At 37.6% G+C, this 25,947-nt stretch overlaps 2 protein-coding genes across 2 annotated transcripts in view; both read right to left on the reverse strand.

Annotated features, from left to right (window-relative positions):
* LOC149777560 (sulfotransferase 1B1-like) overlaps positions 1 to 10,560 on the reverse strand; it is a 64,347-nt gene extending 53,787 nt beyond the window's left edge. The window contains exons 1-4 of the mRNA XM_089941403.1: positions 10,557 to 10,560; positions 9,104 to 9,225; positions 4,420 to 4,468; positions 2,374 to 2,577 (exon numbers count right to left, since the gene is read on the reverse strand). Of these exons, the coding sequence (XP_089797529.1) occupies positions 2,374 to 2,577; positions 4,420 to 4,468; positions 9,104 to 9,225; positions 10,557 to 10,560 (379 nt within the window). The remainder of the gene's footprint in view (positions 1 to 2,373; positions 2,578 to 4,419; positions 4,469 to 9,103; positions 9,226 to 10,556) is intronic.
* The window catches only part of LOC149777561 (uncharacterized), a 95,293-nt gene continuing 74,332 nt past the window's right edge, over positions 4,987 to 25,947 (reverse strand). Inside the window, exons 4-7 of the mRNA XM_089941404.1 lie at positions 22,747 to 22,935; positions 19,816 to 20,167; positions 14,204 to 17,895; positions 4,987 to 13,564 (exon numbers count right to left, since the gene is read on the reverse strand). Coding sequence (XP_089797530.1) covers positions 11,414 to 13,564; positions 14,204 to 17,895; positions 19,816 to 20,167; positions 22,747 to 22,935 — 6,384 coding nt within the window. The 3' untranslated portion in view covers positions 4,987 to 11,413. The remainder of the gene's footprint in view (positions 13,565 to 14,203; positions 17,896 to 19,815; positions 20,168 to 22,746; positions 22,936 to 25,947) is intronic.

Consider the following 25,947-nt stretch of genomic DNA (forward strand, 5'->3'; position numbering starts at 1 on the left):
ATGGCGTCGGTGCCTACCGTTATTTTCGCTTTTGGCTTCTTCAGCGGGATTGCCCCACTGGTGCAGGAATGATCGAATATCGTGCGTGATCATGACTGTTTGATCAATGGGAGTTGAATAGGGGTGCCATTGTGCTGCCAAGGTACACATAAAAAAGACGGCCAAGAAAGATCAAGTCCTCTGACACATTGAATAAACCGAGGTGTTGCACGAACTATCTGGCTGAAAACCAAATCTTGCTGGAAACGGACTCGATGAGTTAGACGATTCTTGTAAAGCGAACACACCAGATTCCGGTCGGACTTTCTCAGTTCACTAAAAAGCCCAGATGATCTTGAAGAGAAAGATCATCGTTATTGCCTTGGAGTAGGATATAACATGTGTTTCTGTATGATGCACTCTGCCGTCGTTGTAGATGACATCGACCACAACAGAGAGCCGACAACATCAATGATCTTAGTAAAAGTCCAGAGGCTGATGTTGACACCAAAAGGAAGAACGGTGAACTGATAAACTGTGCCGCGGTAAGCCGCCCCCCCCCCAAAAAAAATGTTCGTGACACGGGGTGAATCGGGATTTGAAAAATATGCGTCGGTCAGATCGAGACTGACGTCAAATCCGGACCATCTTGAATTGGCTGAGGAGACTTCAATCGATGGTGGATCTCAACTTGCTTTGCTTCCCAAAAACAGAAACAGCCTAGGTTAAAACCCGGACGATTGTGGCCTTTGCACAAGCTCCATCGCCTTTTGTTTTGATGATCTACCGTATCTCCTGTTGTATAAAGGCATCCTTCCTTCGAGACGACGTATTCGCGAATGGGGAGGAGGGTGAGCGGTTTGTAGAGGAAACTGTTCTTAATGACCTGTATCACCCCACCCCACCCCCGTTCTAAGGAAATAGGGAGATCCAGTGAGCTCAAAAATAAATTTCTCACCGCCATTGTACGATTGCTTCTTAGGGATCGATGTTTAAGCATATGTGACTGAAAAGATCCCCTGTCCGGAGGCCGCCTATCACCTCTTTGCACTCATGGGCACTGAGTGAAGCGCGTGTAATGGTTGACCGTCGAGGTGGAGGGGCAGGTCCCGAGCTACCTGCCTCCAAACTTCCTCTATTATTTCTCCAAAGCAAAGACGACCAAAACCGGGTCGTCTGGAAAGGGAGGGTATGATAAGGTTGGTGAGACCTGGATCGCATACATGCGACACGTCTTATCAAGAGCTGATTGGCCGAACCCGTCAAAGTATTGACCATAGTATCGCGAGCAGCCCCGGTCATTGATCTTTTCACTCCTGGCCGTTGCCTCCCAAGCGTGGATATTGAAGGGTGTCTGCAATAACATCCCGAACCAGATCAGGCGGGCATGGATCAGATTTGTCCGCCTTATAAAACAGACGAGCGTACATATGAACAGCTACAACACTCTTCTCAAGTGCTGAAGATCAGTAATGAAAGTGTCTGTTGCCGTAAGTCCGTATCTTCGCCTCATCTAGATCTACTGATTCTTTAAAGCAGCGGTATGGGTGGAGGGCATTTTGAAGCAGCCAACATCCTCAATATGTCCTCGGCGGCGGCTTGAAAGCTAAACTTCAGTCTATTCCATGATCGGATGTGAGTAAGATGTGAAGGATGGTGGATCTGAAGGAGGTCCGTCTCACTCACTGTGCGTCAAAACTCAACTGGGTCCACTTGCAGCTCTGGAGAAGACATACCAGGTGTTATGAAGACTGAATTCCATTCCTATGAAACGTCACTAGCTCTCCTCTTGTGGACATTCCGTGAACATACCGAGTCCGGCACTGTTGGTTTGCCCGGCGAATGGTAGGCCTGGAAGCTGGAGGTATGGAAGACGGTCCGGCTATCACTGGTACAGGTCACTCCAATGGCCTGACTGGATAGACAGATTCTCACTGAAATCTGCGTCACAGACGGGCATATCTTAACAGTATGGTGAGATCCCCGTAAATTATAGTTGTCTGGACTGATTCAACGAAAAGGTCTGCACGGCCGGTGATGGTGCGGTTTTAATATGCATTAGGTCCAATAGTTCCGATGTGAACGGAGTGTGATCGGCCCGGATGCTCTCGGTATATAAAACGATCTCGCAATCACAGATACTGTCCGCATCAGAGGCCCGGCTGAAAGGGCAGATTTGAATATCCGGTATGGTAATGATAAAATGGCGACCGCTTGGCTAGACGGACGGATCAATCACTAAGATCCCTGTATATTTCATTTGGCAAGACCATTTCAATCAAAAGGTCCCCATGCTAAGACTAGACAGTTGGCAATGTCTAGACGGCCGTAACGGTTGAGCAGTACGAGTTGGGCACAACGTATGCGGCATGAAACCCCTGCGTCCTGACTTACAGGCCCGAAGGCCATGCTCCGACATGCGGATAGACTTGTACCTTGTGGGCTGCCTACAATTGGGGAATACTCCCCAATGAATCGGTTTAGACAATAACGAACCGTATGTTGTCTTTCCTTGATTTATTCCGTCTTTTCGCCCCTTCAGTGTCGAAAGGACAATGGCTTTGAACATGCATTTCATGCGTATAGTCAACATATCTCCTGAAAAGACACAATAAGCGAAAACAAAGCATTGATTAGCTCCGTAAATGATGGAGTAAGCGATCAAAGTCAGAGGTACGCTAACTCAAAATGAGTCTGTAAAAAGGTCAAAAGTAGCGTGGTTGGATGTTAGTCTTAAAAGACGAAGTCATGAAAGATGACAAAAGCACTCAAAAATTGGCAGAACTTGTAAAACAAAATGCATACAACATGCTGTAGATCGATAAATCCAATAAATCCAAAATGAACGTTTAATGGGCGCTTAGGAATACAAAAACGGCTGGATTGTCGGAGAATGAATTGTACGACATGTGGTCTGTACAACAGCGAAACTAAAAACTAGCGACCCCTGGCGGTGCCAATGGGAAGTAACGGACAAAAGTTGTTATCCTTTGTCTTTTGATATAGACAGGAAAAGACGATTTTTTTTTCTTTTAGTAGGCTTGGATTCGCGAGATAGCAGGATAATATTCCTAAGGTAATGTGAATGGGGAAAGTATTCAAAGGTGAAAGGTATATTTTAAAGCGTATCTATCTATATACTTTGGACAATTTATAAAAGAGCTGATGCCACTATGTCAAAACTGGTTGAACTGCACCATGTTAAAACACCCCCAAAGTTTTGGCGAAAAAATATCGACGGTGAAGATATTTGAAAATATATGACAGTTGGAATGTTTTTTCATATTTGTTCAAACCATTTTACTATCATATGATGTGAAAAATTACTAAAAAACACAATTGGACACATTGACCGTGGTGAGGCCAACAGAAGAAAAAAAAAGTACATCATGCCAAATTCTGCAACATCTGTCGTAAGTTTTCACTTATTGGCAGACATGAAAAGCAATCAGGTTTCATGGCTCTGTTTCTAAAGGCAAGAGCAACAGCATAGACAAGGCGAACATTGACCTTAACCTTGAAGATGAGGTGCCATCAAAACTGTGAAACTTTAGTGAACCATGGCCCAGCCTTATACATAAAAAACTTTTCAGTTACTCGTAGAGATATTGCAAAAATGTTTCTAAGTTATAAAGCAGATACTGCAAAGTTTCTAAATTATAAAAAAATAATAAAATACTGACCTGCTTCCTTAAAGATCAGATGTGCAACACATTTTCGAGTGACAATATATAAGTAGACCAAGTTTCTATCAAGTAGTGAAGAATCTCTTCAGATCCAGAGCAGGAGAAAGTGTACCCGAAAACAGTTTTCACCCATGACCCCGAAGATATAACACCAATATAGTCCAATAATGTGCCAACCTTCTAGTGATCATGCATGATAATGCCAAGTTTCACCAATTAATCTTAGATGATTCTAATGTTATTTAGGGAAAAGAAAAAGTGATGGGGATCTTGAAACAAAAGGTTCTCACGTTGAAATCGAAGTTGAAATTCAGTTTTAGTTCAAACAGAATTTATAATGATGTACAATGTGTTGCATTTCTTAATTTCAAATGGCTCTAAATTTATAAGCAGAGAAGATCGTGTGCTAGAAAAATATAAAATACTGACCTGTGACCTTGATTTTAAAAGTGTGATTTCCAACAGAGTATGCTACAAACCTTCTAACGATGATAAAAAATAGTATACCAGCTTTCAGTCCTTAATCTCAAATGGTTATGAAGTTATTCAACAGAAAGAAAACATACAATGGATATAATGGAATAGTTCAAATATTGTATGCAACTTTAATCATGATGACAGAATAGCTAAAGCGGTATGCAACACACCTTGTAAAGATGATAATATATAACTGTACCCAATTTGATCCATTAATCCCAAAAGGCTCTATTATACAGTCGAATGGAACGTTTGATTGAATTATTAATATACTTACCTGTGACCTTGACCTTGAGAACAAGAACCCCAATATGGTAAAAAGACACCTGGTGATGATGATTTATTAAGAATACTAAGACTCATCCCTTAATATCAAAAGGCTGTACAGTTATTAAGCAGAAAGGAAACCATGACAACAAATAATGACCTGTAACCTTGAAGACTGCTTCCCTAATGTAGCACCTAATAGACCTTCTAATGATGATATTATTTTATAATGTACAGAATTTCATCTTTCTTTCTCAAATGAATCTGATATTGTAAGTCAGATATATAAATATGACGGATGGAAGCATGGGTGAATGAATGGAAGAGCTGATGGATAGAAATGTGAATAAATATATCCACTGCATTTTTAAAAGGTTAGGATTGACAAGTGGTTTAAGTAGAAAAAAGAAAACTCTGAAATGCAATTATACAGCTATATGCAAGTTCTGACACAGAAAAATAATACCACTGAATAAAGAGAAAATAAAGGTTAAGTGTAGGTTACAGCACCAGTCATACCATCATATTATGGATATAAACGTGAAGTATACCATACAAAAATGATCATGCTCAGAAATTAGCTGATAACTCATGATATATTTATTCAAAGACATATCAGAATTATAATGATACATTAACTGTAATAGGATACACAGTGATACATCAACTGTATTAGGATAGTCTCATTTATCATTTAGTTAACACATTAAATTCTGTAACATTTTACAATGTCCAAATTTGTATATATTAATCAAAATGCACTTCACATCCAAATTTGTAAATATTAATCAAAATGCTCTTCACATCCACTTTAAACAAGACTTCATCTATGGTCACCACTATAATAAACTATGCAAATTAACCATTTAGTCAATTCACCTTTGGGCAGGAGGAGTTACTACAGAATATTTCACACATATTCCCTGGCATCTGTATTCTCTGTTTGCTGAACTGACCACAAAGAAAGTTAACTGGTGAGATCAGATGATCTGTATTCACAGGTCACTTGCACATCTACCTGAAATGTACAACTTCCTGCCCAACAAAGACCACTAATGTTACAGACTCCTTAACTAATATGGTTAATATTGGACACCCTATTATCTAACACTGTATTCATAGTATCAGAGATATTTTTACCTACTTGTCCAAAAAGGGAATACAGATCTAAGCAGTTTGCAAGTCTTAGCTGGAAACTAAATAATAATATGTTTCACATTTGTTAAAAGTATAATCTGTTAATTTTTCTATAAAACTTGTTCGAAAATAATACTTAATAATGTAATTGCATTTTCTGAAGTATTACACAGCTATAAAATTCTTGAAACCCTATGCTGTGATAAATATATCCAATCGTACTTTCCTCACAAAACTGTTGAAAATAGTATTAGTAGCAGGATGTCAAACCATTCTATTCTTTCCAAATTACCAAAAATAGTATTGATAGCAGATGGTGAAGTGATGTCAAACCATTTTATATTTACTAAATTACTAAAAATAGATTGACAGCAGGATGGTGACATGATGTCAACCCATTTTATCCTCACCAAATTACTGAAAATAGTTTTGATGGCAGGAGGGTGACATGATGTCAACCGTTCTATTCTTACCAAATTACTGAAAATAGTATTCATAGCAGAATGGTGACGTGATGTAAAACAACACTAGCCTTACCAAACTACTGAAAAGGAATGGGAAATGATCTGAACAAGTAACAGGAAGGTAAAGATGATGTCATGGAATTTGAAAGCCAACTGGGCATGACATTAAAAAAATAGCAAAGTTCAACATGTTAAATTTTTAGAAAATTAAAAATTCTAAATTGATATTTTATGTCCATTAAGCAGGATATAGACTTACCACCACCCACCCAAGCCAATAGGTTGATTAAAGACATTTAACATTTTAGTAACAATACTCATAACTGACATTAGGATCCATGTTCTGCTGCTGTTTGAATATTTTTACATTTTTCAAAAGGGCAGCCATATTTAAAGGTGAACTGGTATATTTTATACATACTTGAAATGGTCCTTCATGTCATGATGGTTTCTATAAGATTCAGTCAGATTCTGTTGAGTAATATTTATTGTTAGTAACTGGGGTCATATTTGATGGTGAAACAGTACCATTTGTATAAATTTATAAGTATATTACGTCTCCATGATCTATGCCAAATTTGGTCAAAAGTGGTCTCTGGATTTTGCATGAGTCTATAATATAAATGTAGCAACCAGTATATGGATATAAGCATGCCAATTAAATTTATTTACTATGTTAAGGTGTTTTTCTATCATCTAGGTAACTAGGTTAGCAATGAGAAACTCTGGTGAAAATGCATTTAAAATTTTTGTATCTAAATAATCCTTCAATAATAATCAAACAATGATATCTAGGCATTCATACAAACAAGCCTACTGAATTTCATTTTCTACATGCAATGCTTTATGCATAACTATGCAAATAAAGACATATACACAGTCACAGAAACAAGCCTGCTGAATTTCATTTTCTGCATACAATGCTTTATACATAACTGAGTCAATAAGGACATATACACAGTCATAGAAACAAGCCTGCTGAATTTCATTTTCTACATACAATGCTTAATGCATAACCATGCTAATAAGGTCATATACACAGTCACTGAAACAAGCCTATTGAATTTCATTTTCTACATACAATGCTTTTTGCAGAACCAAATCTGATTAAACCAGATCTCCAATGTATGACATGAAGATCTGACAGCAGTGCTTATGGGTCATGTTTTGGTGATCTATGTTATTACCATGATCGCTAACTGTATCAGCCAATCAGATAAAGTTTTATTGTAACCTTTGCATTTGGGAGACTACATAGTATGGCTGAAGGGAAATCAATATGTGTCATAGGATTTAATTCACTTTCTGATTTCTGAAAGCTTCACATCAACTGGCTAATTTAAAGGACACCAGCAGATGCTGTCAGATCTTCACAAAGAATAATGGAGATCTTAATCAGATTGATGTATAACCATGCCATAAGGAACTGTGCTTAAAATGGCAAAGAAAAAGACAACTGAAAATCGCAGGAAAAATCAACCTGTGTGAAAATCAAGATAATTCCATGCAGACTGAACCAATCATGAGATGTTTGATTTCATTATGTCAAATCAAATGTTCTAATTAAGATATGTACATGAAATATTTACTTACCTACATACAAATAGCACATGATTAAGATGTATACATTACAAGCAGTGGGGGGATATAAAATCTCAATTTCCTATCCTCATCTAAACATTTTTTTTTAATGTATAGCAGAAAATGATCTTTAAATCAATGTAAACTAACCTCAATACCAGGAACATAGAATTTAATAATGAACTAATAATAATGCTTTATTGATGAAAGGTAACCCATTGTACAAATCTCACACATTTCAGAATGTTTAATAGGCCCAGTGTGGTAGCTCACACATTACAGATTGTATAATGGGTCCAATGTAACAGATACTGCTATACTGAATGTTTAGTAGGTCCAATGTGGCCTTATGCATATAATAAGACGTGATTAAAGAATGTGTGTGTGTAATTTGGATTTTTGATGTAGCTTTAACAATTTTTCAGTCATACTGCAATGATGTTTGCAGCGTGGCAGTTTATAGTGATGTCTAGCACTGGAGCATCATGTCACAGACATGTAGCATGATGTCCTACCCAGTCACATTATCCTGACACCAGGCCGACCAGTCCTAACACTAACCTCTTAATGCTGAATGCCTAGCGAGTAGCTGTTAGTACCATTTTTATGTCTTTGGTATGACTCAGCCAGGATTTGAACCCATGACCTCCCACATCTGAGGTGGGCACTCAAACCACTAGGACACCGGAATGGTGATTAAAGAAGGCAAGAGCCATGGTAGTGTGGTGGTTAGCATGTCAGACTCGTGACCCAAAGGGTACAGGATTTGAATCCCAGAATCAGATGAGCCCAGATCATCTACCATGGTATGTACCTGGGCAGGGCATTTTATTCCAATTGCCTTCGCATCAAATAATCAACTTCGTGTTGCTCTGCCATAAAACACCAAACCAAACCAAATCTAACTTGACCCTAACAATCTACAGATTTCAAACAAATACATATAATGGGATTTCTTTAGTGGTAGACATGTCAAATTGTCATCAACTTAGAGCTAGAGACATAAACTGGGTTAACATTAAACTTTTCACTAATCACTCATTGCAGGAAATAATTGCAGAACTTAACAACATGGCCATCTCTCTCTCTTAGTTTGAGAGACAAATTATAAGACTGATTATATAAAATTGAATTCTTGACAAGAAATTATATTAACAGCACTAACTGTAACTCACTTATTTAGGACAGTACTCAACTAATATTGAATTTAAAAAAAATAAAAATGGAAGAAAGAAACAAAAACACCTAAAGGAAGTACTGAATGGTTTCTGGTAACAGTTAAAAAAAATAATCAAAAATAGATTACTCTTTAATGTTAGTTATACAAGAAAGAGAAAGAATGAATGAAAGACTGAAAAGTACTTGCAGTAATAATTAGTTTTTTGAATGCCAAAAGATATAAAAGTTGTAGAGCAAAACATAAAAACAAACTAGAATGTATTCACAGAACCCAGATGCTCTACCAATCCCCTCCTGTATAACTACCATACCCCACCATTCCGTTTAGTTTACCCCCTCTCCACAAATCCCCTTCTGTACAAGCTCTCCCCCTTCTCTCCTTTTGTACAACCCTCCCATTCCTCTTTTGTACAACGTTGTGGCAAAATGCCAAACAAATCCCCTTCTGTATTTCCCTGTTAAGAAATACACATGAAAAACTGATGTAACAGATCAATGAGGTGACAAAATAGAGATCAGTGACTTAATGTTGGTATAATGGCACTGTACTTAGATAACCCCACCCCACCCCACAAAATTGCATGAATGTGTAGAGAATAATGCCTGAACAATCAAGTTGAACGCTTCACTTAACAAATTTGATAAAGTCTGAAATGTGTTCATGGTGACTTACTTTTGTCAAGATAGTGCTATATGCAACAAGTCACATGAAAAACCATGTTGCATAATGCACACAAGTCAGCCATTCCAGGACGAAATGGAGTTCAGAGTGACCAAATTTTCTAAGGGAGTTACTGTATTCACCAAGACTCTGAGTAATAATACCTCCTGAGTAATAATGCCTCTGTGGCCAATGATGATATTAACCTTAAGGTTAAACCTGACCCAAAAGCCACTAAGTGTGAAGTATAGGTCACTGTGACCTATTTTTACATACCAAGATGCATGGCAATACCACCAATACTGCCTGAGTGTGTGTGATTTGGATTTTTAACATAGCTTTAACAATTTTCCAGTCATATCGCTACGATGTCTGCAGTGTGGCAGTTTACAATGATGTCTAGCACTGGGGCATCATGTCGCAGACATGCAACATGATGTCCAACCCAGTCACATTATCCTGACACCAGGCCGACCAGTCCTAACACTAACCTCGTAATACTGAGTGCCAAGCGAAGAAGCTGTTAGTACCATCTTTGTAAGTCTTTGGTATGACTCAGCCGGGGATGGAACCCACGACCTCCCGCATCCAAGGCGGACCAATACTGCCTCATGAACTGACCTAAATGTATAAGCATCCTGAGTCACCATGAACCAAGTCTAGGTGAGCTGCAGTGACTCAGTGGTTAGTGTGCAGGACTCATGACCAAAATGGTTCAGGTTCAAATTAAATCATTTGACCAGCCTGGGATAGCTACCATGGTGTGTCCTTGGAAAAGGCACTTTACTCTAATTGTCATGGCACTAAAGAACCTGCTTGTGTTTACATGCTATAAAGCACCAAACCAACCAAAAGGCCAAAACAATGAAACAGTGACCAAGTGTTGCTGAAATGATGTTGCTTTTACTAAGGTGCATATACATACCAGGCAATATGTCTCCTGGGCAAACAATGCCAGAAAAACTGACCTAGCTCAAACTCTAACTAAAGTCACTAGAGAGTGAAAACTAGGGCACAATAACCTTATTTTGGTAGATGATTTTGCATTCACCAAGATGCATCTACATACAAAACTGCATGTCTCTGGGTGATGCGAGAAATATCAACACAAATGCAAAATCTAACCCATGCTGCTGGAGCAGGAAAATTAAGACACACTGACCTACTTTTGTTAGGGTGAAGTTATATTCATCAGATGATTTTTATAATCAAGCTGCATGTCTTCTGAGGCAAACAATGCCCATGAAACTGACATAAATGCATAACAACTTAAGTCACAAGGTGACTGTTTGGTGACAGTGACCTACTTTTGGGTGACATTTGTGGTACTTCTCAAAATATGTCCACACAGAAAGTTGCACAGCACCAGGACTTACAATGCCTAAGAAACTGCCATAAATACAAAACTTAACTAAGGTGTCATGGACTGACAGGCACTGGTAAAGGTGTCATAGACTGACAGACCGGTCAAACTAATGTGTCATGGACTGAGAGACACTGGTAAAACTAATGTACATTCGTGGCAGGGAATAAAAAAAGTAAATGACAGGCAAACATACCAATGATGGGATGAAAAGAAAAATCACCAATCATTAAAACTGCATAAAAACAGAACAATCTTAACTACATAAGGATACAAAAATACCCAACAGATTTTATTTATCAGTTATCAAATGTAATTTGAGCAATTATGCTAGCACTCTCAGCATGGATGTATGAACATACAAACAATCAATATACCAAAGTTTCAAGCAGTTGAGTATTTTGGTGTGCCAAATGCATCATAATTAATTAATTTTAATTAAGCATTCTTACATCAGTTGATACATGTATGAACAGACAAATCAATATACAATAGTTGGAAGCAGTTGAGTATGTTATGTACCAAATGCATCATAATTAATGAAATTTAATTAAGCATTCTTACATCAGTTGATACATCCCACAATCTCGAATCTCTTGAGAAAAGAAATTTAAAATGTTTAATAGGTGGCCACTAATTTGACAGAATAATGATGATGATGATGATGATGTAAATAAATGAAGAAATAATTATTTTGTATTTTGGTAAATGTTAATATAAGGCCAAATTTAGAAAAAATGTGGTTCTGGTTACACTGGAAAACAATTTGGGGTAGAGAGGTCAGTACATCTTTTTTTCTTTTGGTCAAGTTAATTACACCATCATGTAGTGTGATGTTCAACAGAACCACTTTCTCCAGGTGAATACAGCTCTTGATACTACTACAGAGAGATCTACTACACTCCCCAGACATGGTTACATCACACAGTGTGAGAGAGGTCAGTTTAGTCAGACTACTCAAGTCAATTACGCCATTATATAGTGTGATGCCCTTCAGATCCCGACTCTCCAGGTGAATACAGCTCTTGATACTACTACAGAGAGATCTACTACACTCCCCAGACATGGTTACATCACACAGTGTGAGAGAGGTCAGTTTAGTCAGACTACTCAAGTCAATTACGCCATTATATAGTGTGATGCCCTTCAGATCCAGACTCTCCAGGTGAATACAGCTTTTGATACTACTACAAAGAGATCTACTACGCTCCCCAGACATGGTTACATTACACAGTTTGAGAGAGATCAGTTTAGTCAGACTACTCAAGTCAATTACACCATCATGTAGTGTGATTCCCTTCAGATCCAGACTCTCCAGGTGAATACAGCTCTTGATACTACTACAGAGAGATCTACTACACTCCCCAGACATGGTTACATCACACAGTGTGAGAGAGGTCAGTTTAGTCAGACTACTCAAGTCAATTACGCCATTATATAGTGTGATGCCCTTCAGATCCCGACTCTCCAGGTGAATACAGCTCTTGATACTACTACAGAGAGATCTACTACACTCCCCAGACATGGTTACATCACACAGTGTGAGAGAGGTCAGTTTAGTCAGACTACTCAAGTCAATTACGCCATTATATAGTGTGATGCCCTTCAGATCCAGACTCTCCAGGTGAATACAGCTTTTGATACTACTACAAAGAGATCTACTACGCTCCCCAGACATGGTTACATTACACAGTTTGAGAGAGATCAGTTTAGTCAGACTACTCAAGTCAATTACACCATCATGTAGTGTGATTCCCTTCAGATCCAGACTCTCCAGGTGAATACAGCTCTTGATACTACTACAGAGAGATCTACTACACTCCCCAGACATGGTTACATTATACAGTATGAGATGATAGGTCAGTTTAGTCAGACTACTCAAGTCAATTACACCATCATGTAGTGTGATGCCCTTCAGATCCAGACTCACCAGGTGAATACAGCTCTTGATACTACTACAGAGAGATCTACTACACTTCCCAGACATGGTTACATTACACAGTTTGAGAGAGATCAGTTTAGTCAGACTACTCAAGTCAATTGCACCATCATGTAGTGTGATGCCCTTCAGATCCAGACTCTTCAGGTGAATACAGCTCTTGATACTACTACAGAGAGATCTACTACACTCCCAAGACATGGTTACATTACACAGTTTGAGATAGATCAGTTTAGTCAAACTAAAGTCAATTATACCATCATGTAGTGTGATGCCCTTCAGATCCAGAGTCTCCAGGTGAATACAGTTCTTGATACTACTACAGAGAGATCTACTACACTCCCCAGACATGGTTACATCACTCAGTGTCAGAGAGGTCAGTTTAGTCAGACTACTCAAGTCAACTGCACCATCATGTAGTGTGATGCCCTTCAGATCCAGACTCTCCAGGTGAATACAGCTCTTGATACTACTACAGAGAGATCTACTACACTCCCCAGACATGGTTACATTACACTGTGTGAGAGAGGTCAGTTTAGTCAGACTACTCAAGTCAAATGCACCATCATGTAGTGTGATGCCCTTCAGATCCAGACTCTCCAGGTGAATACAGCTCTTGATACTACTACAAAGATATCTACTACACTCCCCAGACATGGTTACATGATACAGTTTGAGAGAGATCAGTTTAGTCAGACTACTCAAGTCAATTACACCATCATGTAGTGTGATTCCCTTCAGATCCAGACTCTCCAGGTGAATACAGCTCTTGATACTACTACAGAGAGATCTACTACACTCCCCAGACATGGTTAGATCATACAGTCTGAGAAAGGTCAGTTAGTTAGACTATTCAAGTCAATTACACCATCATGTAGTGTGATGAATGAAGATTCAGACTCCCCAGGTGAATACAGCTCTTGATCTACTAGAGAGATCTACTACACTCCCCAGACATGGTTACATGATACAGTCTGAGAAAGGTCAGTTTAGTCAGACTACTCAAGTCAATTACACCATCATGTAGTGTGATTCCCTTCAGATCCAGACTTTCCAGGTGAATACAGCTCTTGATACTACTACAGAGAGATCTACTACACTCCCCAGACATGGTTACATTACACAGTTTGAGAGAGATCAGTTTAGTCAGACTACTCAAGTCAATTGCACCATCATGTAGTGTGATGCCCTTCAGATCCAGACTCTCCAGGTGAATACAGCTCTTGATACTACTACAGAGAGATCTACTACACTCCCCAGACATGGTTACATTACACAGTTTGAGATAGATCAGTTTAGTCAAACTAAAGTCAATTATACCATCATGTAGTGTGATGCCCTTCAGATCCAGACTCTCCAGGTGAATACAGTTCTTGATACTACTACAGAGAGATCTACTACACTCCCCAGACATGGTTACATGATACAGTCTGAGAGAGGTCAGTTAGTTAGACTACTCAAGTCAATTACACCATCAGGTAGTGTGATGTTCAACAGAACCACTTTCTTCAGGTGAATACAGCTCTTGATACTACTAGAGAGAGATATACTACACTCCTGAGACATGGTTACATCACACAGTCTGAGAGCTGTCAGTTTAGTCACACTATTGAAGTCAATTACACCATCATGTAGTGTGATGCCCTGCAGATACAGGCTCTCCAGGTGAATACAGCTCTTGATACTACTACAGAGAGATCTACTACACTCCCCAGACATGGTTACATTACAAAGTTTGAGAGAGGTCAGTTTAGTCAGACTACTCAAGTCAATTACACCATCATGTAGTGTGATGCCCTGCAGATACAGGCTCTCCAGGTGAATACAGCTCTTGATACTACTACAGAGAGATCTACTACACTCCCCAGACATGGTTACATCATACAGTATGAGATGATAGGTCAGTTTAGTCAGACTACTCAAGTCAATTACACCATCATGTAGTGTGATGCCCTTCAGATCCAGACTCACCAGGTGAATACAGCTCTTGATACTACTACAGAGAGATCTACTACACTTCCCAGACATGGTTACATTACACAGTTTGAGAGAGATCAGTTTAGTCAGACTACTCAAGTCAATTGCACCATCATGTAGTGTGATGCCCTTCAGATCCAGACTCTCCAGGTGAATACAGCTCTTGATACTACTACAGAGAGATCTACTGCACTCCCAAGACATGGTTACATTACACAGTTTGAGATAGATCAGTTTAGTCAAACTAAAGTCAATTATACCATCATGTAGTGTGATGCCCTTCAGATCCAGAGTCTCCAGGTGAATACAGCTCTTGATACTACTACAGAGAGATCTACTACACTCCCCAGACATGGTTACATCACTCAGTGTCAGAGAGGTCAGTTTAGTCAGACTACTCAAGTCAACTGCACCATCATGTAGTGTGATGCCCTTCAGATCCAGACTCTCCAGGTGAATACAGCTCTTGATACTACTACAGAGAGATCTACTACACTCCCCAGACATGGTTACATTACACTGTGTGAGAGAGGTCAGTTTAGTCAGACTACTCAAGTCAAATGCACCATCATGTAGTGTGATGCCCTTCAGATCCAGACTCTCCAGGTGAATACAGCTCTTGATACTACTACAAAGATATCTACTACACTCCCCAGACATGGTTACATGATACAGTCTGAGAGAGGTCAGTTTAGTTAGACTACTCAAGTCAATTACACCATCATGCAGTGTGATGCCCTTCAGATCCAGACTCTCCAGGTGAATACAGTTCCTGATACTACTACAGAGAGATCTACTACACTCCCCAGACATGGTTACATGATACAGTCTGAGAGAGGTCAGTTTAGTCAGACTACTCAAGTCAATTACACCATCATGTAGTGTGATGTTCAACAGAACCACTCTCTTCAGGTGAATACAGCTCTTGATACTACTACAGAGAGATCTACTACACTCCTGAGACATGGTTACATCACAGAGTCTGAGAGATGTCAGTCTAGTCACACTACTGAAGTCAATTACACCATCATGTAGTGTGATGCCCTGCAGATACAGACTCTCCAGGTGAATACAGCTCTTGATACTACTACAGAGATATGTACTACACTCCCCAGACATGGTTACATCACACAGAGTGAGAGAGGTCAGTTTAGTCAGACTACTCCAGTCAATAACACCATCATGTAGTGTGATGAACGACAGATCCAGACTCTCCAGGTGAATACAGCTCTTGATACTACTACAGAGAGATCTACTACAGTCCCCAGACATGGTTACATCGTACAGTCTGAGAGAGGTCAGTTTAGTCAGACTACTCAAGCCAAGTACATCATCATGTAGTGTGATGCCCTTCAGATGCATACTCTCCAGGTGAATACAGCTCTTGATACTACTAATGAGAGATCTACTACACTCCCTAGACATGGTTCTGTTATGCACAATGTTCAGTGTAAGAGACTTTACAAAGTATGGTTCTAGTCTTGGTATTAAAATATTGTACCACTCAAGATCATGAACACAAATATCTGTAATTTGAACAAGTTCTTGATTGTCCATTTCATTTAAGCATGCTCTGTACATTTTATTCAAGTTTTCTATAGAAGATAGTATAGGGAACCAATCAGCCCTTCTTTGTCTGTACTGCATAACAAGGGGATCAACATCACACACCTCACATACCCTTTTGAAGGCTGTATGGCCCTTTTTTGCATCGAGGCCACAGATGAAAATGAAAATGTTCTCATATCTGAGGACATCGTTTAATGTCCTCAATGATGTGAGAAAATCCTGGAATGCATCTTCATTATTGACTAAATGCATGGAAGTCAGATACTCTTGAAATGATAAATGGAGAAACGCAATAGAAACATTCTTCTCTTGTAGTGGAGAGAAAACATCTAGCTTTGATAATATACCACAGTCCAAGAGTGCACTGAGTTTTAACTGAGGATTGTCCCCAAGCTGGTTCATCAGATCCATTTCTGGCATTACAACTGATGAGCCACTTACGCCCCCTAGTAGAAAACGATGTGCTACTCGACATGCACTTTCCACATGCATTTCCCAAAATGTCTTTATCTTAATGCTTATGGTATCCTGAGCTGTGAATGTATGGATGTATTTACCTCCTGTCTTGTTTAGACATCGCTCTATGATACATTCAAATATTTTCCTGTACAAGTCTTGTTGTCGTGTTGGAAGGGATGGATCCTGGCACCAAATACGTGCAAGAAACAAAAGTAGTAAAGGCGTCTTTCTAAAGGAAGACATCACTTCCTGTTCTTCTGGTGATGGATAAGGCCTTTTCACTGTCATGTGCTTCTTGCAAACATTAATCACCTTTTGAACAAATTTTAATGCCTTCTTCTGACTCATACCCTGTACTTCAAGCAGCAATTCATAATGGGTTGATGGTTTTAGCTTGAGTTGTGAAATCTTCCACGGTCTCATAACCATCAGTACAATTATCCTTGGGTGAAGTTTTCTCTCTAACAAATCAGATAAGAATGATGGAATTTCACCTCCCATTTCATCAATACCATCAAGTATAATTAAAACTTTTTCTGGTTGTTCTTTAAAAAATTTTGACAAGTGGTCTGATTCTATTTTTATGCACTGATTACATAATACCTCAGTCAATGTTTTTTCCATGACTATTTTTGGTGCATAAATAAAAAAAAGAAGTGTGAACTGCAAGAGTATGTCTTGATCTGCAATAGCTTCAGAACTCTGTGGGTCATACACGTCAAGCTCCTCAAAAGTACAAGTATGGCCTGTCTCTTTTTTATCTGCCATGACCCCCTGACTGTCTGGAATGGATACGTTCTTTTCTTGAGTATATTCATTCTGTTTGTTTGGTTCTTCTGTAGACCAAGTATGGACTATGTTTCTACAAAACACTGACTTACCACTTCCAGAAAGTCCTGTTAAAACGATTCTTTGATTCCTCTTGTCCAAAAATATCTGTTTGTATGAAGACAGCATTTCTGATTTTCCGCCCTTGGAGTTGCCCTGTGATCTCATGGTGTTGTTCAAGGTTTTTTTCCCCTCAGTTTGATGCTCTATCATTACATCCATGTAAAGGTCTTGTAGGGGTGTTGTTTCTTCCTCATCAACGGGAGAAATAGGAATTGTACTCAAAGACTTGTAGCGGGATTTTAGATCATCTTGTAGATAATATATTTCTAGAAAGATAAAAAATAATTAATAAAAGCAAGATTAAATTCCTTTTAAACATAAAAAATTAAAAATCTGTAACAGAGACTGATCTTCAGAAAAGCATGAACTGTTATTGGTGTACATTTCGCAATGACTTACCTTGATATTCATTATTTTTAACCAGATAGGAATAGAGACATTTCATTTGTATGTGTGCGTGTGTGTTTGGATTTTTAACAATTTATAGTGATGTCTAGCATGGGGGCATCATGCCACAGACATGTAGCATCATGTTCCACCCAGTCAAACTATCCTGACATCAGGCCTACCAGTCCTAATACTAACTCTTAATGCTGAACACCATGAGAAGCAGCTGTTAATATCATTTTATATAAGTCTTTGGAATGACTTGGCCAGGGTTCGAACCTGTGACCTCCTGCATCTGAGGCGGATGCTCTAACCACCTAGGCCACAGGAGTGGTCATTTCATTTGTAAAAAAATTAAAAAGGCCTTTATGCCAGGATGTTTTGTCTTTAAATTTCTTCAAATGATAACCAGGAGTTCTTGAGAAGCAATTCTTTTAAAGGTTTTAATAAATTTGATACTGGTTAACACCTTTTACGGCAGATTGGTTTCATTTGTATAAATTAAAATGGCCTTCATGACAGACTCTTTAAAATTTCATCAAATTCTGATTAGTTTTGTTTAAAAAGAAAAACAGAGATTGTATTTTGATGGTTTTAATATTGTAACATTGCTGGTCTGGAAAATTAGTCAGGATTTCATATTTTCCAGACATTGAAGCTAACAAGAGGTTCAATGACTTTAGCATTGGGATAATAGCCAACACCATGAGAAAGATAACAAAGCAGGACAGATGTTTTCAATATTTTCTCATATTTATTCAGTCAGGATGATACATAAAGACAAACATTCTGTTTGCCATTTAGACATTCAGTTTTAGGCATCAAAATATCCAATTCTGGCCGCAAGTAGCAGGTGACCACTGGTCGGGGTGGGGCCGTTCAAGAGGGGGACTACTGTATCTTTATTATACTAAATGCATGTCATCCACAAAGTTTTTTCAATGAACCTATTCTAGAACAAATGTTATTCAGTAAAATCCATTTTTCTTTTAGCCAAAGAACATAACCTTTAACCTTTTGCCCCCAAATCAATAAGCCCATTCTATATCTGAAGTACAAGAACCCTACAAACTATGGTCTAGGTGCATGGTCTAGAACTGAAGTCATTATGTAACAAAAAACATTTTTCTGTTTTCAGTCAGTGACCTTGACCCTAAAGTCAATATGTCAATATGCTTTACCCAACATGTACATCATCAAGAAAGCTCTCTGAAGGTAACAAGGTAAATAACAGAAATTGTTCTGCAGAAACCATGCCTCCTGCCAGTGACAGTGACCCTAACCTTATAAAATAAAAAGGCTTTCTGTTTTTAAGCAAGTCTAAGCAACTCACAATATGTGGTGCTGGTATGGAATACATTAGTAATGTTACTGTGCAGAACCCAAATTACCTCTTTCACTTACTTTGACCCTGACTTTAGATCTTTTGACCCCAACATTGAAAGTTACATCCTTAGTGCAAGGGATTATTAAAGTTTGGTCTAAGTATGTGATGTAGAATTAATATTATTGTGCCAAAAGCATTTTCTTCTTTAGTCAGTGACCTTGACCTCTGAGCTTTGACCCCAAAATTGACATGCTTCTTATTTATCAAAAGTTCATGCCATCCACAAACATTTATACATGAAGTTCTTGATAATTTGAGTTATTTCACAGAAATTAAACTGCGAACAAATAAATAAATGGATGGACAAAACAAGATATTATGCTCTTCCTGATGGCCAATACATGAAAACTTCAAAGGCCAAATGTTCTAGAAGTTCCCTATGAGAAAATAAATCTAATATACAGCATCATACCTTTCTGGTGATCAAGCTTGTCACCCTTCTCACTAATTTTCTCAATAGCAGTAAGTCGCCTTTCTACCTCCTTTAATTCCATATTACTTTCTTGCTGGCGTTTCTCTAAGTTTTCAGTTTTCTCTTGGTGATTTGCTAACTGCTTTTTAGTGTCTTCCTGGCATTTCTCTAATTTTTTTGTTTCTTCTTTGTGTTTCCCAAATTGGTTTTCCAGTGATGATATTCTTTCTTCGAGTTTGTTTTGTAGGTCATGAACATCATTCTCAACTTTTTGGAAATTTCCAACGATGTCTTTGTCCATATCTTGATTTTTGTCTATAAAGGATACCATCTTATCAGAAATTTTTTTGAGCTGAAAGAAAAATCAAACAACAGCAATAAAAATGATCCTGAATTGGTTTTTCTAAAATTACAAGAAACATTTCTCAGATATTAAACTCTTACATGTAAATCATGTACTACCATTATATATCACCAACCAGATGAATGGTCAAATTGCTCATTACAACAATCAATGATTAAGATATTATTATGACCTGTCATTTTAGTTGTTCGATTATTAAACATTTTTTAAAATCTAATATTGCTAGTGAACAGAAACTCATGAAATAAATCCATTTTTAAAGCAAGTATTAGCAGTTTTATTACTGCTGCAAAAAAATATAGAAAGTTAGTTACTGGAACTCCATTTAACTTCAGAACAAATGTTCACTCCATGATGCAAAGACAGTGACAGTTTGCTAAAAGGTTACAAAAGTAGAGCCCATGTTGAACCAATACCATAAAAGAGGTCAGAGTTATCCAATTTAAATGCATGAAGAACCTTCAGCAATACTAACAGAAAGATAAAAGCCTAGACCAAAACTGGATCAGTAACCCATTATTAGTGAGCAAAATGCAATTATCTCAAGATACACCAATATTACAATAGGTGACAGATAGGGTAGCAGACCTAATGTTTTTTTTTTTTAAACAAATGTTCAAATAATGGTCAGACATATAGCGGAGTGGTTCAGTTTTGGTTATGATACACATTTATCACATGATGAACTAAGAATGCAAGTTTTGGTGATGATGCACCTTTATCACACGATGTATTAAAATGCAAATTTTGGATATACAGTTTTATTTATATTAACATTTAACTTATGGAAAAAGAAGGATTGCATACACCTGCATCTGTGTAGAGGACAGACACAAGAAAAAAGCCTTATTTCTATGAAAAGCTAGAGATAAGACTTCAGTGCTGGAACTGATTTTTCCCCATGACGCTATAATAACAACTTTAAAAGTTTGATTTCCCTGAAAATCCAATAGTTAATAATAATAGTATACCTGATATTGTTACCAGGGTAACTGGCTTATATAACCTGGTTAAAGCAAATTCACAAATATTGAAACTAAAGCTGAAAGAAACATTTGGAGCATTTATTTGCCACCTTTTCTATTAGGTCTACAAATAAACATGTTTCCAGTTTCATGCTAAAAATAATTGGTTGTTAAGTCAGAAAAAGAATTTTTTTTAATCATGCACCCTGTCCCCATATACCAAAAGTTATTGATTGCTGCATGACCCAATTCAAAATCTTTAGAAAAATAACAAGTCAGTATAACCCAGCAATATGTTGTATTACAGGTAGATATATGACTCCTATATAATTACTTCAGTAATTTGCATTGTCTCATATAACTTGATTTACGTCTGAACTATAATTAGCAAAGAGAACACAATGGTACAACAATTAAATTTGGATTTGTTTCAGGAGAAAAACATTGATTTTTTGTTTTCCTTTTTATTAAAAGATAAAATAATAAATATAAGTTCAAAATAATTTGACACTATTAGGATTTAATATGAGAAATGTCATAAAATATATGTGTGAGAACATAAAAGCAAATAATATTTCTGGCATTTTACTACTGCAATATGATATTAAGGTGTTTAGCTGTGTTGGTTAGCACTGTTAAGCAATGACCATACAGTTTTCTCTTTGTTTATCAGAGATGCATTATAACTACAATGAGCTGGGTTAAGCTCAATTAAGGTGTTTAGTGGTGTTTGTTAGCTTTATTACTTTCTCAGCACAAAAAGGTCAAGTAATTTAGACTGCCAGTATTTTCCCCTGGATATCTCCATACCCATGGGGCCTAAGACATATTTTGGTAGAAGTGGTTCATAACCCCACCCTCAAATACACAAACTTACTTAGCACTATAAGGGGAGTTCATGTTTGATGTCATCTTGCAATTCTGATCAAAATCAGTTTAAAAATATTGTCCCTATAGGGTGTTCACAAGCTGAGTCATTCAAAAGCAGCATTATCTCATTCAAATGAGTGGATGCCACTCTTAATGGAGTTCATCTGAGATTCTGATGATATATTTACCATTATGACTGAGCACATCTGAGATAAGGATACAAGCTTACATACCAATCGGATCAACACTGGACCAGAATTAAGGCATCTGGATCATTTACAAGCTCAGTCAATCAGATGCATGAATATGTATGACTGTAGTTCATAATCTAAGTCATCCAAATTCTTATTCATATAAGCTTACAAACCAAATCTAGTCAAAATTTTATACACATATATAAAAACTTTTCAGGTTTTACATTCCAACATATCTTCCAGTATTCAAGTAAACCAATGAGTAAAAATTCAGCTGGCAAAATATTCTCACATTTAAGCTTGTGATTTGAAAATTCATGGGCAAAAATTATAAAAAGAACAAATGGTATTACTGAAAATATCATAAAGTTACCATATCATTTAGTGCATAATTCAGATTTAAAGCTTCAAATCCGTTCTTATACTTAAACTTGAAACTTTATGATCCAAGTCAATCGACCATTTGTATTCCTAGGTATTAATCAACTGGTACTTAACTATATGCACATTTTCATAATATTTGGAAAACAATACAAACCTCTTTCAGGCATTCCTTCGTTTCTTCCATATCCTTGGCCCACTCCTCAGAATGTTGAGTTTGGATATTTTGCAGTGAGGTTATCTCCCCGTTCACTTCTGCAATGGCACTTTTCAGACTGGACACCAAGTTTTGCAGGGCACGAATTTCAACTTCTCTGAACTTCATGTCAATGTCTTCACACTTGACCTGAAGTATTGATCAAAAATGAAATAATAAGCCTCATGATTAAAGGAAACAAACAAATATCTTTTAGAAATAGACTAAGATTATTTTATAAATGTCAGATTGGTTTTTGTATTTCCATAGGTTTGTAACCATTTACATTAATAGGACATATATATAGTTTTATTCTACATGAAATATATAAAGTATTCACTCAGAGAAAGCAAATTTTCTTTTTATATCATGCTCAAACTTATTGGCCAGCAATATGCAGACTGAGGTAGCAGATAATGTCAGTGGTTTACCATTTATGTTTTGCTGTGTTTGGTGTACATTTGCACAGAAAATATCAGTAGTAACAAAGATCACCTTCCCATTCCAGGTAAAACAGTACATAACAAATATCTGCACACTGTTGGTTTTTAACCTGGGTCATCTGCATGCAATGCAACCATACTTATCCCTAGACCACATAAGCATCATGCAACAGTTTAACACTTTCTTTATCAAGGTCTATTGATGGGCACTGAAAACTTATTTATCATATTTCACTCTAGTGAATAATCAAGATTTTCTCTCAGAAAATCCAGCAATTCACAGCAAAGTATAAAAAGGCTGCAAATTTCTCTTGTTTATATCATAATTTTTTTTGGGTCTTCTTTGCTAGTAATGGAACCATGCAAGCATTGTATTTCTGCAATAGTATACAGCATCAGGTTTGGTTTTTTCCTGGCATTTATATACTTTTATGTTTTAAAAGGAAATTGCTAGACTTTTACTGTCTGTAAATCCACCATCCCCCAGTTCTGTATATATGCTTGGAGTTGATGGTGGGTTTCCTTTCCCACCAACATGATCTCAAATTCAGGCATCCTAATTGTTTTATCTTGACAGCCACTGAGTTGAGTTTACTAATTATACTGAGACTGCTTTGTACCACCATGAGAAGTTTTGAATAGACGCATATTGACAAATGCAACCATAATGATATTATTTTACCAGTGACACCAGTTCCACCAGTTACTACTGAAATGACTCAATAATTTTGATCGGTGTGCCTGTAATAGTTGCTGTGGTTGCAATTCCCACCAGAACCAGACCATAGTGGTTGCCACCACAAGCAGCATCTACAATCATATGCATGTATTTTTGTTTCACAAGTATCAAGGTTCTATTGGTGATTACTTTCTTATGCGAATTCTGCAACCTCATCACTTCAATCAGAATATATCACTTATATGCAATAATGAATAATATCTTAAAAACAAACATCAAAGATGGCTAAGACCCATCCAAATAAATGTCCAGTCTTTCAAACAGAATTTCATCTCCAGCAACTAATGCTACTGGTACTCTATATGTAAAACGTTCAGCAACAACAACGTCTGGTCCATCTGAAATTGGTGATATCAAACCAAGATGCCTCTGGTCATTTACCAGTAATATCATTCTACCCAACTAGCCTTTAATTATGGCTAAGAAAAACAAGTGTGATGTAAGGTTTGGATTTAATAAAACCATTTTGAACAGAATGGAAGAAAGTTGACAATTTGCTAAGGTTGATAAGCTATAATGTTTCCTCTCTTGTTTTGGTTCATATTCCTTTAGTTTGGCTTCATGAAGTTACTACACATGGTGATGAAGGTACCATTGTGATCTGTTCATTCACATATTGTTTTCTTGTAGTATCAGCATTGTTAACATAGTCTTTGATAAATGCAAACAATGTATCAGCATCTCTTCTCCTGATTTCATTGATTCTGACCTGGTTTTTCACAACAGTACTGAAAAACATTATCTTGAATACCTATGTTATGTTTTCATCTTCAAATATCACAAGCTCACCCAGGTTGATGTGAACAAGAACCCAGTGGTAAATTTAGTCAAATCCACTCTGGTGGAAATCCTGGTCAGATCCAATTCAAGGTCACATCATTGGGTAGTCCATCAACATCAATTGGCATTTTGTATACTAATGAACGTACTTTCCAAGTGACAAGGAAAATCAATAAGTGGTTGTGGGGTTGGTGAATACTTGAATGCACACAATGCTTTAACAACATGTCCACATACTGGCCCATCTAACCAAGTCTGTAATGGCACAAGTCTCAAGTAAAAATTTAAAACATATCTGGATGTCATCACGCATGCAACCCAAAGTGTTAAAGGTCCCAATTCAGTTCCAATGGCCCCTAATGTAGGTGATTTTGCAAACACAGGAGCTGCAGCCACTTGCAATGCTGGAATGACTATGAGGAATGTAAATATTCCACCATCATCCTGCTGACTAATTAATAGTTATTCCATGACCTTGATGTTAGGCTGCTTGTACTGATGAGCTTGCACTGGTGTCAACATCAGTGGGGTGGTCCCGGATAACTTGTCACGATAAAGTTTCAAATAAATTCTGGGGGGTTGTTTTCATCGTGGCTCAGGTCTTTTTGACATGATCTTAGTTGCCATGAGAATTATCCTCGAACAGAGCTTGGTGTCAAGCCTGTGATCACTACAAGGAATTAAATCACGAGGTTCTGACAAGACCGGATGAATGCTGTCAAACGTTTGCTATGGCTATTAAGGGTCTCATGGAAGGCATCCAGAGCAAAAGTTTGGTCAACTCAACTCTACCATCAGCTGGGGTATTAGCATCATGCCAAACTGCATCATTAAAGGTGCCGCTTTTAAGAGTTGATGTGATTGTCTGTTTGAAAAGAACCTTACTAACATCTTTGCAGAATCCAAATATTTGTAAGAGTGCAATCATGCAGAAAAATCCGTGGTCTTGTCTAGCTGTTTTCGTTATGCTGCAAAGCCAAGGTTTAATGTTGGATTGGTGCCAAACAATGTACGGCCACTACCCACAACAGGACTGGGAGGCATATCAGCACATTATGGGTCCAAGAAAGCAACACAAATTGAATAAAAGATATATGAGATATCATCTGCATGACTGTTTGAATCTTTGATAAACATTCATAGACAAACCGGCAGAACTTGCATAGCCATTGCTGTATCTGGCCAGTCCAGGAATTGTTG

The sequence above is a fragment of the Sinohyriopsis cumingii genome, chromosome 18 (assembly GCF_028554795.1).
Source record: "Sinohyriopsis cumingii isolate HCF-2022 chromosome 18, ASM2855479v2, whole genome shotgun sequence".
Lineage (NCBI taxonomy): Eukaryota > Metazoa > Mollusca > Bivalvia > Unionida > Unionidae > Sinohyriopsis > Sinohyriopsis cumingii.